General features: G+C 45.8%; 1 protein-coding gene across 3 annotated transcripts in view; it reads right to left on the reverse strand.

The window, feature by feature from the left end:
* Window positions 1-17,458, reverse strand: part of MBOAT2 (membrane bound glycerophospholipid O-acyltransferase 2) — a 117,014-nt gene that overhangs the window by 11,152 nt on the left and 88,404 nt on the right. For all 3 annotated transcript variants that reach the window (XM_082671851.1, XM_082671852.1, XM_082671853.1), the window contains 7 exons: window positions 15,545-15,600; window positions 14,046-14,100; window positions 8,729-8,912; window positions 4,517-4,709; window positions 4,041-4,144; window positions 1,756-1,820; window positions 323-455 (listed from right to left, as the gene is read on the reverse strand). In XM_082671851.1, the coding sequence (XP_082527977.1) occupies window positions 323-455; window positions 1,756-1,820; window positions 4,041-4,144; window positions 4,517-4,709; window positions 8,729-8,912; window positions 14,046-14,100; window positions 15,545-15,600 (790 nt within the window). The remainder of the gene's footprint in view (window positions 1-322; window positions 456-1,755; window positions 1,821-4,040; window positions 4,145-4,516; window positions 4,710-8,728; window positions 8,913-14,045; window positions 14,101-15,544; window positions 15,601-17,458) is intronic.

The following is a 17,458-nucleotide window of genomic DNA, read 5'->3' on the forward strand; positions in this document are numbered from 1 at the left end:
GAGTTTTCAGGAAACATCTCTAAAATAAACCTACGCGTCTGGTCATCTCTATTTCACCCAGTTTTCAGCAATCCTTCCGAAGATTCTGTGACAACGAGGAACACGGTGTGGAGGCCTCTGTGGGCCGGGCCTTCCTCCCAGATGAGCCGAGCGCGCAGCCCGCGAGGCACACTCAACACACCTGCCAGGCGCACCTCCCAGCCAGCCTGCAGCACTGACCTGGCCAAAGGAGCAAGGCTGCCCGGTAGGTAAGAGGCTCACTGGGCCTTTGACACCAGGTCACGTGACCAGCACTGCAGGATGAGAAGGAACTCATACTCACAGCTCGCGCTGCCAGCGTCATCACCACTCCCGTGAGAAAAGTCAGGTAGTAGCCCGGGTACACCCCATGCCAAATGGCAGAGAGGATGAACGTCTGGATGGTTGGACTCGAGGAGGCGCGCTCATAACACACCCTGGAAACCATGGAAAACACGAGTGATTAGAGCTTATCAAGTCCACAACGATCCCTCTTATTCCTGGTCAGGAGCTAGGAAAATGGAGGTTATAGCTATTAGGGATCAGATGTATGAAAAGAAATTTCATTTCCATCTTTTCACTGGTACACGTAATGGCCAAAATGATCATTTCTAGTGTTTGGGAGTCCATGCTATGTACAGAAGAACTTTAACAAATATAAAAGTTATTTTTATTTTACATTATTTTATTATTTTCTTTAGTAACATTTAGAACTTTCAACTGATCTAACGATAGTCTTCTGGGAAGTAGGCTGTGCTCAGTGTAAAGTTTTCCTGTCACCAGGTAGAGAACTCAGATGAAAATAAGATTTTCGTAAGGTATCAAATTTAAAATATAACAACGAAAAATAACACAACAGGTTAGTTCGGCAAGTCTGCACCCATTGGGGAGACTGCAAGGCACCAGGAAGCAATGATAATGTGCTTTGGATATTTCAAGAGGTAAAGGGATTGAACTTGTCATGAGTAAAGGACATGGCAAAAGAAGGCTTCTTTACACAGAACGGTGCTTAGAGCCCTCCCACCACAGGAGCAGTCTTTTATGAAATAAACTCAAGATCGGGCAGTGTGTCCCATCAAGAGCAAGGAGAAAGGGCGACTGGGAGCTTCTGCGCCGCGTCCTAACTCCGCCTTTTGTAATCGGTCCTCTGCCTTCCCCGTGTGCACGTGACAAGCCCTCATGATTCTCAGCACAGGCGCCTCTTTGCCCCTCATTCTCGCATGCTTCCCACTCACTCCCTCATCATCCTCACGACAGGGGGCATTGCATAGAGATGACTGCCGAGTTTGTACCAAGATGGTGACCTCCCACTGCAGAGGCTGGGTCTCTGCATCCTGTGCCCAACATATAAAGGTCTGTTGTCCTGAAATATTTTAAAACTGGAAGCGTTGTGCAAAATCTAGGGCATACGCACGGTGGCTGTGTAGGCATTTTTGTTTGGCCAAATCTCCCATGAATGAGGGACATACTGGTGATCTCAAACCTTGGTGGGCACCTTTCAAGGCAGGCTACGAGGTCAGTGGTGGCTACATTCATGACTCACGCCTAAATAGTTCTCTGACTTGGTAGCACCCTGCTTAACTCTGTTTTCCGGTTAACACAAGGTCACAGCGTTAATTGAATTTAGTTAAGAATGTGAAGCCAGTAAAGCTCAGCCTCAAGAACTAGAGGTCAAAAAAAAAAAAAAAGGAACTAGAGGCCAACGCTCAGCTGATGGTGGTTCTGGAGGGAGCTTACCTTTTGAGCCAAAGAGCTGTCTGAATATTCCAATTATCAAGAAACATCTTGAAACTTGTTGACATCTGAAAAACAAAGGAACTTTCTTCTTTGGCCAACAAAATAATGAAGCTTTAAAGGTAAGTAACATCTTACTGTGCTAAGAGTACATTACTTGACAATGATGGTAGTGTACGATCTCTTTCCTTAACGCCGTTTTTTCTAATAGAGTAACATCATTCTGTAAAAGGAGTTACTGGAGGGAACATCTGTGAGGTAAATGGATTCTCACCATTTTCTCCTGTGTGTTAACACTTACAGGGGTTGCCATGGAATTATCCCAAAGACACTCCTGATGGAGCAGGTGAATGACCTTTCAGCGGCCATTCACTGGGGGCCAGACTGGACGTCCCATCAGGTGCAGCCTCACTTCCTTCAGTGCCCCCCTCCCCAGCTGCTGGGAGTCTTGGCCTCCCAGGACCTGCTTACCCTGGAGGAGTGGTCTGCACATCTTCCTACCTTTCCAGTGCCTCACTCAAGCTTCCCCCACTAATGCCACCCTCCGATCTCAGAGGGAAGCTCTGGTCTCCTGGCCGCTACTCCTTCCCTGTGTAACCATCCCTCCTTGGCTCTGCACTTCTCACCACTTTAGATTCTCTGGTCCGTTATTTACTGCTCTCATCAAACTCTGAGGATGAAAACTTCTTAAGAGGCAAAAAATCTTACTCTTTTATGAATAAGGCACATATATACATATAGGATATAAAGAGATATACAATATATCTGTGCTATTAAAATTTCATGGGGCCTGATTAGGAAAAAAAAAGTCTTAAAACCTCCTTAGTTGGCAATAATGAACAAAACATTAAAACACGGCCATATATTCATCACCCAATTTCCACAATTATCCATTTTCGCCTATCCTTCCCCATTTTATTACTGACACTGTTAAGAGCATTTCAAAGCAAATACCAGACATCTTATTTCACCTGTAAATAGCTCAGAATTTATGTCCAATAAATAGGGACCTTCAAAAAAAACTATGATCAGGGACTTCCTTGGTGGTCCAGTGGTTGAGACTCCGCACTCCCACCACAGGGGGCTTAGGTTCAATCCCTGGTCAGGGAACTGGATCCCATGTGCCACAACTAAGAGTTTGCATGCCGCAACTAAGGAGCCCACAGGCTGCGACTAACACCGGCCCAGCCAAATAAATAAATATTTTTTTAAAAAGAATAATTTTAAAAAATAATGTTACAAAAAATAAATAAATAAATTTAAAAAACTATGACCAAAATAAAAAAAGAAAAAAACCTATGACCAGGTCTAACCAAATTAACAATAATTCCTTAATATCATCCAATATCCATTTTGTATTCAAATACCCCTGACGGTTTAAAAACATGGTTTTCCAGTTGGTGGGGTCAGTCAGGATCCAAACATATGGCACGTCTGGCTGATGTCTCTTTTAATGTGTAACAGCCCCTCTCTGCCCCCCACTTCTCCCATGCCATACATTTGTGCAGGAAATCGGGTCACTGGTCCTATGGCACTCCCTGCTTCTGGCCCTGGTGTCTAACTTACTTCTCTATCTTCTGGGTCCCTTCTAACAGCAGAAGGATCTAGAGACCTGATCAGGCCTGTATTTCCTGTGGTCCCACAACTGCTACCCCAGTGAAAGGTACCACGGTGAACACAACGGTCTAAACCAGACCTCTGGGCATGATTCATAACTCGTTCTCTCTTGCTGATTCCAGTGTATCACCAAGTTCTGCGGAGTCTCTTAAACAGTGTCCAGTGTGTTTACGTCTTTCCAGCCCCACTGCCACTACCCTGGTTGAGGCCACCATCATGCTGGGCCTACACAGCACCCTCCTAATAGGTCACTGTCTCAGGAGGGCGACGCCTTCTGCCTGACATAGCCCCATCCTCCTAACACACACACACACACACACACACACACACACACACACACACACACACTCAATCACCTCACTAGTCTAAGCTGGCCTCCTATCTTAGAAATGCCCTATACCTCTCTGATCACAGCCAATCTTCCTGTATCCCTGGAACCCCCACTAGATTAAAGCTCCAGGAGGGCCCAGATTGTACTGATCTTATTCACCGGCTCCCCAGGGCCTGGGGCACATGGTTGATGACCAATAAATATTGGCTGATTGAAAGAATGAGTATTATTATTACAAATCTTTCGGTACCACTGTTGGGACATCACATCATAACCTATGAAGGCAAATTATGCTACTTAAAGTGTCATATGGTAACCAACTTCTTAATGATTTACTAACCTCTATTTGCTGAATTCTCAGATTGGAAATTAAGTCCCAACGAGCTGCTCCATTTTTGTCATATCCTCTGAATCCAAAGCCTGCCGCATTATTGATAGCGTCAGCTGTAATACACAAAGGAAAAGAAACTATTACAAACCTATGTAACAAACTACTGTGTTCTCCCAGAAGATGTACGTTATCATATACTATCATCTTTAATTCTTAAACAGTCAAAGTAGATTCATTCTCATTTTTATATGATATTATAATAAAATGGGCCTTGATCCAGTTTTTAGGCTCTCCTAACAGTTTTTAGGTTCTATCCTTATATGTAGGACATGAACTATAAGGTTTGCTTCTCCTGAATAGATGACCCTAGTTTTTCTCATTGGTCTTGAACTATATATTCTCAAGAGGGTACTCTCCCGGCTATCACCAGGGTAAGATTTATACTTCCACACATTGACACGAAGGTTTATTCACGTGTCACTTACCTAACGTCCATGCGAAATAGTACTTCGGTCTGGCAGCCAAAAGAGAGACGTACAGATAGATAACCTTGGTCGGCCATGAAGCTGTAGCTAGAAAATGCTCATCAATGTTATACTCCACAGGTAATGTCTTAGAGACGGTCAAGTGAAATAACAAGGAAAGTCCACAGACTAAGAGCTTCTGAATAACTGCCACCTGAAAGCAAGACGAGACTCTTCATAAACTTAATCGATACGTATTTACGTATTATTGCCACATAACTCCTCCTGAAGGCAGTATTAACCCTGTAACTCCATCCAAAATCCTGAACTCAGGCGTGCTCAGCATTTAAAGCCGCCACCGTCTGAGTATGAACACATGAAGCCTTATGTCTAATGACTGCCTCTGGGTTATGGCTCAAATCACACTAGAAACCCCAATGTGTATTTTCAGGACTTTCAGTAAACTTAGAAAAACTAAAAGCAAACACAGGTGTATAGGGTGACTACGTAAAAATGTTAACATTAGTAAGTTTTGGTAGTGGATTTTACGTGACTACACACACACACACACACACACACACACACACACACACACACACACGGCTTATTTTTTCCATTGTGCTTTTTCCCTACTTTCCAAATTCTAAGTATTTCATGGAAAACTATTTTTACAATAAACAACTTTCACGTTTCTTTAAACCTGAAAGTTCTTTAAAGCAATTTTGTTCAAATGATAAAACCAAAAGAGCCACACCCAAGAAAACAAAAAGATCTGCATAAAGATTCTGATGGAAAGAAAGGGATAAGCTTTATTCTGGTAAGGTTCAATTACCTTGAAAAACACCAACTCATGGTGTTTTTATGTTTTCAGTAGGCTAGACTATTTCAATCTGATTCAATATAAAGGAGATTATACAGGCCACAGAGGTAAAGAAACAGGAAAGAAAAGGCTGGATCCAGAAGAAAGAATGTAACAAAATACTTGGATTTAGTGTCCTGCACAGTAATCAAATAATATTCCAATTAACTACAGTTATTTGCAGATGAACACCCGTATTTAACACTTTCTGTAATGGGGCCAAAAAGAAAGGCTCAAAGGCGAGAGTCAGAGCACATGCCTGATTCCTACACTTTCGAAGTCTTTACGTATTGTCAGGAGGCGCTGGAAGGTCAAGGGCTCTTCGCTGCAACTGTTCTTATTCTCATTTTCCTGGTCGTCTTTCAAAGCTTCCTCCAGTAAAGTAAGGCTACCTTTTCTTCACTCCTACCTCCAAAATATCTAACCTACACATCTGAATTTGCAACAGGTAATTAGGGAAAAATTATAATTGTAAATGAAGTGAGATGAACCGAATGACCTCATATGTGAACCTAAAAATCGGATACATCACTTGAGTAACATAATGAGAAGTACTGTGGCCATTAGACTGTACACACTAGTTTCCAGGTCTCAGTTTAAAACAAGTTAAAGTAACATATACCTGATCTCAACTACCAGCTGGCACACACACCAACGAGAGTCCCCAAAAAAGCTAAGTCAATGCGGGATCAGGAACTCTGAAAGGCAGGGGTGAGGGGGCCTGAAGCTGGGAAGCCAGGTGTAACCCCAGTTCCCTCAGCCTCCTCTCCCCCATACTGGCAGGAGGCCAGAAGTTAACTCTCAGGTAAGCCTAACCAGAAAAGAGCCAGGCTTCAGGACACGGGTCCAGAGTGGGGCTGGAATGAATCGAGCCTGTGGTGGATGCATCCCGAGAGGCGATGTCCGCAGCCCCTCCCTCCCAGCTCCAGAGACCAGCAGTCAAGTCTGAACACCCGGGGCAGAAGACGGGAGAAGCCCGCACTCAAGAAACCAAACAGCCTCAGAGAAAAGACCTACCGGCATCACAGCAGAGACTGACAGGTGTTCCCCAGGAGACGTGCCCCCCTTCTTACATAGCAATGGATTTTCTATTTGCGCACGGTGAAGTCTAGCTAAAGACCACACGTCACAGCCTCCTTTGCAGTTGAGCGTAGCTATGTGGTCACAAGTAACATGGACAACTTCTGTGGCGAACCATCCTCAGACCATGAGGATGAGGGAAACGCCCTAAGGATGGCCAAAACGGGAGCTTGGATCCCCCGCCCGTGGAGCTGCCATATTACCCATGGACCGCTGACACTTGAGCTGTCCTGTAAGAGAAGAATAAACTTCCACCTTGTTTAACCTCCTGTTATTTTGGTCCTTGGTTCAGCAGCCAAACCTGTATCTTAACTAACGCAGATAAAGACAATTGGGAGGCCCCCAACAAAGGGGCCTCTGGGTACCTGACTGACCCACTTTGGATTCAAAGAGTCTACACACCCCACTCACAACACAAAGAGTTTCTAAGTGCCTTTAAGTGATCTGTAAATAACTACCACTGTTTGTGTGAACTATGTACATATGGAATTTAAATTTAAAATATACTAAAACAGTGAGATAATATATGAAGAGTATTTGCTATTGTCAACAATCTCTTATTTATGATGTCCATGACCTGAAGGAGGAAAGTGATGTTTTCTAAGAGCAAATCCCATAAAAATTCAGAGTGAGGTGACAGAAGTAATACACAACTTTGCACTGTTTTTTGTTGGGTTTGATTTACCACTACTTATATGTTTGTTGCACTTGATATTTTTCCAGCATTTTACAAAATTAAGTCTAGCATTTTAATTCCTAATTTCCTAGTTAGGAATTCCTAAATTCCTAAATTCCTTACTAGGAATTTCCTAAATTCCTAATTTCATTCCCTTCTCAGTATTCTAGAATAAACCTCTGGGATATAGAAGCTGTCTATAAGTACCTTGAGCTCCTCCTACGGCAGTGAGGTCTCTGAAGGGTTAAGTGGTCAGCCTGACACAAAACAGTCAGCGAAGAGATCTGAATATACCCAGTTTCTCGTCCCAGTTTGAGCTGGCATTCATCAATTAACACTTGGCCAGTTAACGGAAACTGTGAAGACGAGAGCATCTTTTTGGTGTAAAACACAATGAGTTGCATGGCACGAAAGAGAAAATACGAGAGATTTTGCAAATGAGTGCACGTCTTCATTCACTCTTTGTTTCATAATAACTTAGCAAGGAGCTGGTCCTCTGCTCCAAACCCCACATTCAGAGAAAGCATACTAGCCCCACCTTTTTTTTTTAATTAATTAATTAATTTATTTATGGTTGTGTTGGGTCTTCGTTTCTGTGCGAGGGCTTTTTCTAGTTGCGGCGAGCGGGGGCCACTCTTCATTGCGGTGCGTGGGCCTCTCACTATCGCGGCCTCTCTTGTTGCGGAGCACAGGCTCCAGACGCGCAGGCTCAGCGGCCATGGCTCACGGGCCCAGCTGCTCCACGGCATGTGGGATCTTCCCGGACCGGGGCACGAACCCGTGTCGCCTGCATCGGCAGGCGGACTCTCAACCACTGCGCCACCAGGGAAGCCCTAGCCCCAACTTCTTGTCTCACAGACTTGTTGACTGGCCTATTTCTCATGGACCTTTGGATTCTACCAGATCAAATCCAGCAGAACTTGGCCTGCACAGAGCCGCACGGGCTCCCCGGACAAGACGTATCAGTTGTTCCAAGGAATAAAGATGACATTCGGGTGTGAGGCTCAGACAGCCTGGGCTTGGATTCCGGTTCTCCCACTGCCACCCTGGAAACCCTGGTCAAATTACTTAGCCTCTGAGTCTCAGCCTCCTCATACGCGGAGTCGTGAGAATAAAGCGTCTGCCCCGCAAGACTGTCCTGGGGCTGAAAGTGCTGGGAAAGTGTTCACTATTATTATCTTCTGTATTGTGAAAACTGGACAAGGTTTTATGGAAAAGGTGATATCTGAAGCAGGCCTTTAAAGAGGCATAAGATTTCAACTGGCAATGGTCAGCATGAGGAGAGACGTAAGCTACAGCTAAGGAAAAAGCCTGGAAAATGAGGCTCGGCCAGATCCACGAGACGGGCTTTTCTGTAAAATACTCCATGACTACAAAGCATTATCCTCACTAAGGAACGCAGCACAGCTTTTAAAGTAACCTGATTTTTGTTCTTCAGTCATGATGGTACTTCTACCAGGCATCACCACTAGGTACTGTGTGAGGTGTCATTTACCTCGAAAAATGTTTTTAAAGAAAAAGATGGGTAAACTCAAAACTTGAAAACATTAGTATCTTGAAATAAACAAGGCTAATCAATACATGTTAGAGAGGCTGCAGGTGAACCTCATGACCTTACATTTGGAGATGGCTCTGTCTTTTCATACTGTATCTCTTCTTTTCCGTGTTCACCTGATTGTGTCACATGGTACGATCTGCCTTCGATGAAAGTGATGTAGTCTTTGTAAGAGCAGAGTGGGCCTGCCAGGATTCCCATGAAGTTACAGTTGTAACTTAAATACTCCAGAAGGCTCGGCATGCGTCTGCAACGAAAAGACACGCAATATGTGAGAGGGAACGTTCGCTTCCAGAAAATGTGACAGGAATGATCTTCTCCATCCTCACTTCTCTTAGCATTTCCAAAATAAAACTAGCTCTGATTTTCATTTGCATCCAAACAATGAGAATTTAAAGGTTCAGGATGAAGGAATGCGCAACAGTATTTCTGGATAAAAGAGTTTCCATACAGGCCTTTATGAGCAACTACGAAGGGTCTCCACCTAACTCCTCATGATGAAACAAACCCGAGGAGGACAAGATACGGCAGGAAGAATCATCTCTTACTAGTCAATCGTTCACTCATTTAACAAATCTACGTGTGCACCGACTACTACACACACGCTCCAGGGTCTAGAGATACCGCAGTAAATCAAACAGGGGAACGCTGCATTCATAGAGCTTACGGAACAGCTGCAGAAAATAAACAATAAAAAAATACATAACGTAACTTCAGAGATGCTATGTGCAAGGAGAAGGGGGCATTTTGTTATATTAATAAGTCAGAGGAGGCCTCTCTGATCAGGAGACGTGCGAGTCGTGTGAATGGACCGGACAAGGGCTCCAGGCAGAGGGAACGATGAGGGCAAAAGCCCTGAGCCGGGGGCAGGGCCAGCAGCAGGGAGCCCCGTGTGGCTGGGCGGGCTGAGCCAGGCAGAGAGGCAGGAAGGGAGTCAGCGAGCCGAGGTGAGGGGCCTGCCTTGCAAGGCGCGGAGGGAACCTTGGATTTTATTCTGAATGTGCTGAAAAACTACGGTCGGCTTTTAAAATACCTATGTTTTGAAAGAATCCCTCTAGCCCCTGGGTGTGGACAGAGAAGGGTGGACGGGGAAGACCAGTCAGGAGGCCGCTGACCTCCAGGGGGAGGTGACGGGGCTGGGGCCGCGGAGCAGCAGCGTCTGCCTGCCTTCTGGCAGGACAGCCCTGGGGTCTGCTGATGGACCGGATGTGCGGCGCAAGGGAGAAAGGAATCAAGGATGTTGTGCAATGTTTTTTTTTTAATTAATTTTTGGCTGTGTCGGGTCTTCGTTGCTGCATGCAGGCTTTCTCTAGTTGCGGCGAGCGGGGGCTGCTCTTCGTTGCAGTGCGCGGGCTTCTCATTTCGGTGGCTTCTCTTGTTGTGGAGCACGGGCTCTAGGTGTGCAGGCTTCAGCAGTTGTGGCACGTGGGCTCAGTAGTTGCGGCACACGGGCTTAGTTGCTCCGCAGCATGTGGGATCTTCCCAGACCAGGGCTCGAACCCACGTCCCCTGCATTGGCAGGCAGACTCCCAACCACTGCACCACCAGGGAAGCCCTACTGCAACATTTTTAATTCAACTGCTCTCAGGTCAGTCCAAATGGCACACAGTATCAAGTGTACGAAGCATTCCAGTTCTCAATGCAGGTAACCGGAGAAAACCAGTTAATAACGTAGGAGATTATGCAGACCACGTATATTATCATGTAAATGCATCAGAAGTTTATTTTTTAAAACCAGCTCCATCTGTGAAGTCTGCCATCCACTGACAGCTATAAACTACCACAAATAAAAGCACAACTACACCCGGGGAGAGTAAGTAGGCTCTTGAACGTGTTACAGCCCTGTCTTCCTCTCTAATATGACAGGCGATCTCCTAAAAAAGCACAGTCTCTATGGCCAAGAGGAGTCGACGGAACCCCCTCACGTATATTTTTATTAAATGAAACAAAGAGAAAACAGTGCTTCTGGCCCAACTGACACTCAGCTAGGTCACCCCTTAGCCAAAACTCCTTAAAAATTTTTTCCTGAATTACTTTTCTACATTTAAAAGTTTTGGGAACGTTAAGTAATTTTTCTTGAGGGCTCACGAGTGATTGGGAGCAAAATGTTTCGGCAGATTTTCTCTTGTGGTTCTTTCCATGTAACAGAGGGCCTTCTCACCACCTCGCACACCTGGACGAGCGCCCCGTCGTCACAAAGCTGCCAAAGAGCCCCTGTGCTCAGGCAACGGAGCCCCATTTCAACACCACTTATTTCAAGACCAAAACAATGCCAGGTTGTCAAGGCGCATCTCAATCTTACCGTGTCCAAATATGTATCACAATTTTCAAGGACAGATGATTCTGAACCATGAAACTTGCTGACGTACAAATGACAAGTCATGTTAGGAAAGAGGCAGATAACTATACTACGTGCATGAAACGAGAACCAAGTATAACCGCAATACTCTATTTATGACATCAAGTGGAAGATTCGTTCTTCATTCCATAAATGCTTATTTGATATTAACTGTGCGTCATCCCAGGTTAGGGCTTTTCAGTCTCAGCGTTGCTGACATTTAAGGACAATATTTCTTTGTTGAAGGGGACCGTCCTGTGCACTGTAGGACGTTAGCCACATCCCCGGCCTTGACCCGGCGGAAGTCAGTAGCACCACCCCTCTCCTTCAGTGACAACCAAAAATGTCCCTGGCATTGGCAAATGTCTCCTGGGGCCCACAAGCACCCCAGGGCAAACTGCCGTTGAGGAGATGGGAATGTAATGATAAGGAAGACGAAGGTCTGTCCTCCTGGAGCTGACAAGTGGGGGCCAGGGAGAGGGACAATCCCCATAAATATATTATAAAACATCAGACAGTGATACACATGATGAAGGAAAGTAAAGCAGTGCCAAGGGCTACAGGGTGCGGGAGGGGAGGGCTGTGCAGTGACGGGTGGGCTGAGTAGGGAGGAAAGGAGGCTACGGCTCCTGTGGGGCCTGCCAGGCGGCCGTCAGACCTTTGTTAGTTTATTCTCGATGGCATGAGGAGCCACGGGAGGGTTTTCATCAGGAGAGGGTGATAATATAATCCAATACGTAGTAAAAGAATCTCTGGCTGCCGGGTGGGCAGGAGAGAAAATGGAGAGCAGCCAGAAAAGCTCGGACAGTGGATCAGGTGGAGAGCGAGGTTAGGCCGCGGTGATGTCAGTGGACCAGGTAGAGGGCGAGGCAGCTGGGAGGGAAGTAACGGTGGAAGAACAGATGGGGTTGGGGTGCGGGACAAGGGACACAGAAATCAGAAGTTCTGTTCCAAACAGGTTCCATCTGAGACACTGTTTACCCTCCACACCTGGATGCTGCAATGGCAGGTGGACATACGAGGCCGGGGCCCAGGAGAGAGGCTGGATGGGGATATAAACATAGGAGACTTCAAATGAGTGGACGGTATTAAAGCCAATGGAAGGCAAGCAATCGCCCGGAGAAGATGGAAAAGTCCAAGGATGTGCCCAGCAGCACAGGAACACTTCGCAGTGAGGCAGAGGGACTCAGCAGAGGAGACCAAGAGAAGCAGCCGGTGAGGCACGAGGACGGTGAGATGCACGTGGTGGCCCGGATGGTAAGCGGCGAAGGTGTTTCACGGACTGAGCGAGCCAACGGGTCACGCGGTGCTGAGAGGTCGAGCGGCCTACAGACCGAGGCGGACCATTAAATCCGCCAAGGTGAAGGGCAACCTTGAAAGAATGGTGGCAGACAAGCATCGAGGACAGAAACCTGACTGCAGTGGGTTGGGGAGAGAAAAGGAGATGAGGAAGTAAGAATAGAGAAATCCTTCAAGGAGTCTTGCTCTAAAGGAGTGGAGAGTCATGGGTGGAAGCTGGAAGGGGCTGTGAGGTCAAGGAGTCTTTTCCCTTTGAGTTGGTGGGAATGAGCCCACAGGGGGGAAAAACGGATGAGCGACAAGGCACAAGATGGGATAACCGAAGAAGCAAAATCCTTGAGTTTTGTACTCAAGAAGCAACTGGACTCAGCACTGACGTGAAAAGTTGGCCTTGGGCTGGACTGCGGACGGTGTATACGTGGCACTGGGAAGGAAAGGAGAGTATTCTGTTACAGACACAGGCAGGCTGGTAGGTTCGGCGGTCGCAGAATGAAGCAGAGTTGCCTTATTTTCTCCAAAAAGCAAACACCATCCCACGTGCGTGTCGGGGACGGGGTGCTGGGAGTGGGGGAGAAAGGAGGATGCTGTTCGCAGTGCTGCAGCAGGTGGAAAGTGAGTGGCTGGCGGGGAGGAGGCGGGGAACTGTGGTTAATACTGAGCTCCGTAGTTTTAAACCTGGGGTAACAAATCCGAAACACTCCAATCAGCAAGACAACGTTTTTCCACTCTGCCTTCTTCTGCTGTTCGGGCAGGCGGAGAGTTGAATGTAACCGGGTTTGGGGTCTTGCCAGGTGGCCGTGTGGGAGGGAAAGGGGGGACCAGGGCTGAGTGGCTCCTGACGAGCGGTTCCTGGGATGGACCCAGGACTCATACAGGTCACAGAGCCCAGGTCAAACTAACCTCTTAGCAGCTAAATAAATTCAAGTGCATATTCGCTGATATATAAAGACTGGCTAGAGTGAATATCAAAATAAAATCATTTTAAAGATGGGGAAAATATAAGAAGATCTTCAAGACGTACTAGCTGGGATCAAAGGTGAGCACTGAGGGTAGGGCCTTCCTACTACACAAACCATTTCATTCTTCTGACAGCCAAGAATATACTATTAGTTCCAGATTTACGGGAAACGAGGTGCTTGTGGGAAGTTCTTCTTTAGGTAAATTGAGTATCTGACGTCTAATTATATTAGATTAAGATAGGCCCTGCCAAGAACTTAAGCTATTCCTCAGCTGAGTCCACAGAGGACGCACAGTAAACAAGGAGCAGGTTCTCCCACAGTGAATTCCTCAAGTACCAATGAGAATATCCTGCTGGTTCTTCATTATTTCCAAACATGGCGTCTCTGTGCTATATTAACACATCTAAGCCCAGCACCTGCCATCAGGTCATTGGTCTATAAATGGTAGCTGTGATTATGACTCATAATTACTACATGAAGACCAAACAACCTTCCTGTCTTCAGGGAACTCAGAGCCTCGCAGAAGAGACAGAAGACTTCGTAGCTGCCTTGTGGTGCACAGGAGGTGCTGCTGTATGATGAAATACTTAAGGTGCTGTGGGAGTCTTAGAAGGGAGGCCCAGCCCAGCCGGATTTTGTGGCGGGAGGCGTGCAGACGGAGGATCGTTTGGTTTTCATGAACTAAGAGCTTCTAGGAGGACAAGTTAGCCTTGGCCATGAGTAAGTGTGTGTCCCCAGCAGGGACAGCGTGAACCTCGGCAGGAGACGATTTAAAGGCACATACCTTACCGCTAAGCCTCTCTGTGATGGAGTCAGTTCTTCATCCTTTCGAAACATCCCTGAGAAATAAAAATAGGCAATTTATCAATTATGATTTCTCCCAAGAAAAGAATGGTATTTCTTCCCATTCACACTTGCATTACTTTCCTCCTTCGAAATTCAGGTTATAATCCCAATTTTGGCCTAACTATTTGGTATAACTAGTCCCTTTCTTATTACAACACAGGCTCAATCATGTGAAAGGACCATCATATAACCAAACACGTCCAGCTCTGGGCAAAATAAATAACACATGTCAGGGAACTAATTTGACTCTTTTCTAAAGGAAAGTATTATTACATTTAAAAGTTCCCCAATGCTAGCATATTTAATAGTACTTTTCAAAAGGAGGCATGAAAATGTTTCTATTATTGGACGATTCCAATGACTAACCTCAATGGTATGGACAGTATAAAGCAAGGAAGGATTTCCTCACTCCTACGTGACTCTAGTGAATGAAACTGAACTCAGTATACCATCTTCAACCACTTCTTTACCTTTCCTCCAAACAGGAGAATGTTACCTATGATTACACATCAACTTACTAAATCTTTTTTTTTTTTTTTTCGGTACGCGGGCCTCTCACTGTTGTGGCCTCTCCCGTTGCGGAGCACAGACTCCGGACGCACAGGCTCAGCGGCCATGGCTCATGGGCCCAGCCACTCCGCGGCATGTGGGATCTTCCCGGACCGGGGCACAAACCCGTGTCCCCTGCAGCGGCAGGCGGACTCTCAACAACTGCGCCACCAGGGAAGTCTTCAAATTGCTAAATCTTAAACCCAGTTTAAAGGCCAGAGGAGGTCTAAGAAGCAACAACACACTTCGAAAATTCTTGTGGGTCTTCCCGAGCAGGTGGCACAGGATGGGTGATGGATACTAGGAGGCTGCAAATCCATCCAGGCTACATATAAATGATTGTCCTATAGAGAATCCTCCTTCAATCTCTGAAGAAACCAGAGTCTAACTCTTAGGACTCAGAGTCCTGACTGCCAGCATTTGCCATGGCAAGGTGTCCATTCACTGAGGATACAGAATATGAATACGTACGTATTTGTACTAAAAGGATACATAAGTGTGCGTGTGTTCATGTGTATAAGGGAGTGGGGCAGGGGAAAACATGCAGATTTTAATACAAATGTAACACAGAGATGAAGCAGGGATTAATAAAACTTGATTTAGACCAAATGTCTATTTCCTTCGTATTTTAAAGTGCCACTGATGTGGGTCACGGGCCTGACTTACACTATTTTACTTTGTTTCTGTCACTGAACTGAATGCAAAATTAAGAATAAACAGTGAAAGGAAACAAGCACACGTTAGTAGCCTTAAGCAGAGTTCAATATTTTCCCTATCTTACTGCCATCCCTTTCTTTCCTCTAACAGAAAGTTATCATAATCTCTCAAACAAAGGATGGTTGGAATATAACCTTTTCAGTGATGAAAAATTAATTTCCAAATTCTTACCATCATGAATTTCGCAAGCCAAACTAGTGATCTTCTGGGTAATTATCATCATTGGGCTATGACAAAACAGAAAATAAATATTTTACAAGAAGAAATTTAAAATAATACTTATGATATATGAAAGAGTTTTTATGCTGCTTATGACTACAAAACCCTGAAACTTTTAAATAGAAACAAGACCCCAAGGAATTTCAAAGAGAACTCCAGGGCTGTTATGTTTGGGGAAGCGACAGAAGACAGGGGATCTGGGTTTTCTCCCTTGCTCTAAGAAAAGGCTCATCCTCTAAAGGAAACCCGTGTGAGCAGAGATGCAGCCCCGCCTCCTCACTTCCTGCCTGTAACCTGAGGCCAGAGCTGAGGACCACACAGCCACCAGATGGGACCCCATCACCCCACTCTCACTCAGTACTTTTCAATACTCTGTGCTGCCTTTTGCCTCAGGGCTGAATTTAAAGATGGAAAGTAAGTCGCCTGGGAAAAGGCGAATAGGTAGAAAATTAAAGGAGTTTGGGTAAGAAATGTGGAGCAAAGCAGAAAGAGGGAAATGGGCAAAAAGAGAAAGGACGACATCTATGTCGCTGTTCCAGGAGCCAGGCAAGGCGGGGGAGCAGCTGTTAAAACGCCCTGGAGCAGTACTGAACGCACACAAACCAGGTTACACTCCACAGAAAGAGGACTTTAAGTGTGTGTCACAAGTGAGAAACTGGCAACCGTTTTCCCGTATTTCCTAATCTCTAACTGAATGGATAACTTGCGAAGAAAACCAAAATCCACGTAAGAAAACCCACCAGGCTACATTTTCATCCTTTACGTTAGCTTACAGACATGAGTATTAAAGAACAATTAACCCTAAGTTACCTGTTTATAGTTTTGGAATCTCAATAAAACCAGGAGGAAATCATGGAAGGCCCATCGCAGCCGGGGAGCGGCACCACGAAGACCCTGAGCTTCCCCCCTACCCTCCCACCCCCACCCCTCCCCGTGCCCACTGCTCAGAGCACAGACTGCCACCTTCACCAAAACAACCAGCATCTTGAAACATGTAAAGAAAGGAGGTGATTTCTCACCGTGTCAGCCACGTCATCAAGGGTTTGTTGTAAATGGTCCGACCGCTGGCATGAGATGCACAGACCTGGGCCCCCCGAGAACTTACAGCCCACTGTCCTCACCTAACAGGCAAGTTCTCACGAAAAACCTGTCAGATGACGATTGCTCTTAAACTCAAAGTACTAACGGAGAGGATTCCTCTTGAGTTCCCTTAAAGGTCAGTTCCTACACATAAATCACTCACTCTCAGGAAATTATTCCTCGGCTAACCTATCCCCCAGGCTGCTTGCTTTCAACACCCAGTTGCCATTTTTTTTTAACTTTGCAAGATATTTTACATGCCTTTGAGGATTATAAAAATACCTTGTAACTCCCATTTCCCTGGGGGAAAAGAATCATTTTTCTCACCTGCCTAATTCTCTTCATAGTTTAGTTAAAAAATGGATGAGAAAATACTCTTCGGTTCTAAATTTTAATTCTCGCATCACCTTAAAACATCATAAAAACACCTGATAAAATAATTATTAAATTTATACTATCAACTCAGTGACGTACTAAATTGTTAGGTCCATATACATCAGATGTTCCCCAAAGGCAAATACGTGCTTCTTGAGTGCATGCCCTTACTGTGCCCACTGGCAGCCCCAAGCAACTTCTACCCTATCAGGTGTGCGGGACGCAGGCTCTCGTGCAAGTGAGCTGCGTCGGGGGACAGAGTGGTTCCAAGGAGCATGCTCCCTAACAGAGGTGGGAAGAAGGCGGGGGGCAGACCCACGTGCTCCAGACTCTCCCCAGATGCTGCTTCCTCCTGGAGCTGCTTTGCAAGGAGATCCCCGTCCCCTGCTTCAGGTCTCAGGCTAACAGTCC

This window comes from Grampus griseus, assembly GCF_964374135.1.
Source record: "Grampus griseus genome assembly, chromosome: 15".
NCBI lineage: Eukaryota > Metazoa > Chordata > Mammalia > Artiodactyla > Delphinidae > Grampus > Grampus griseus.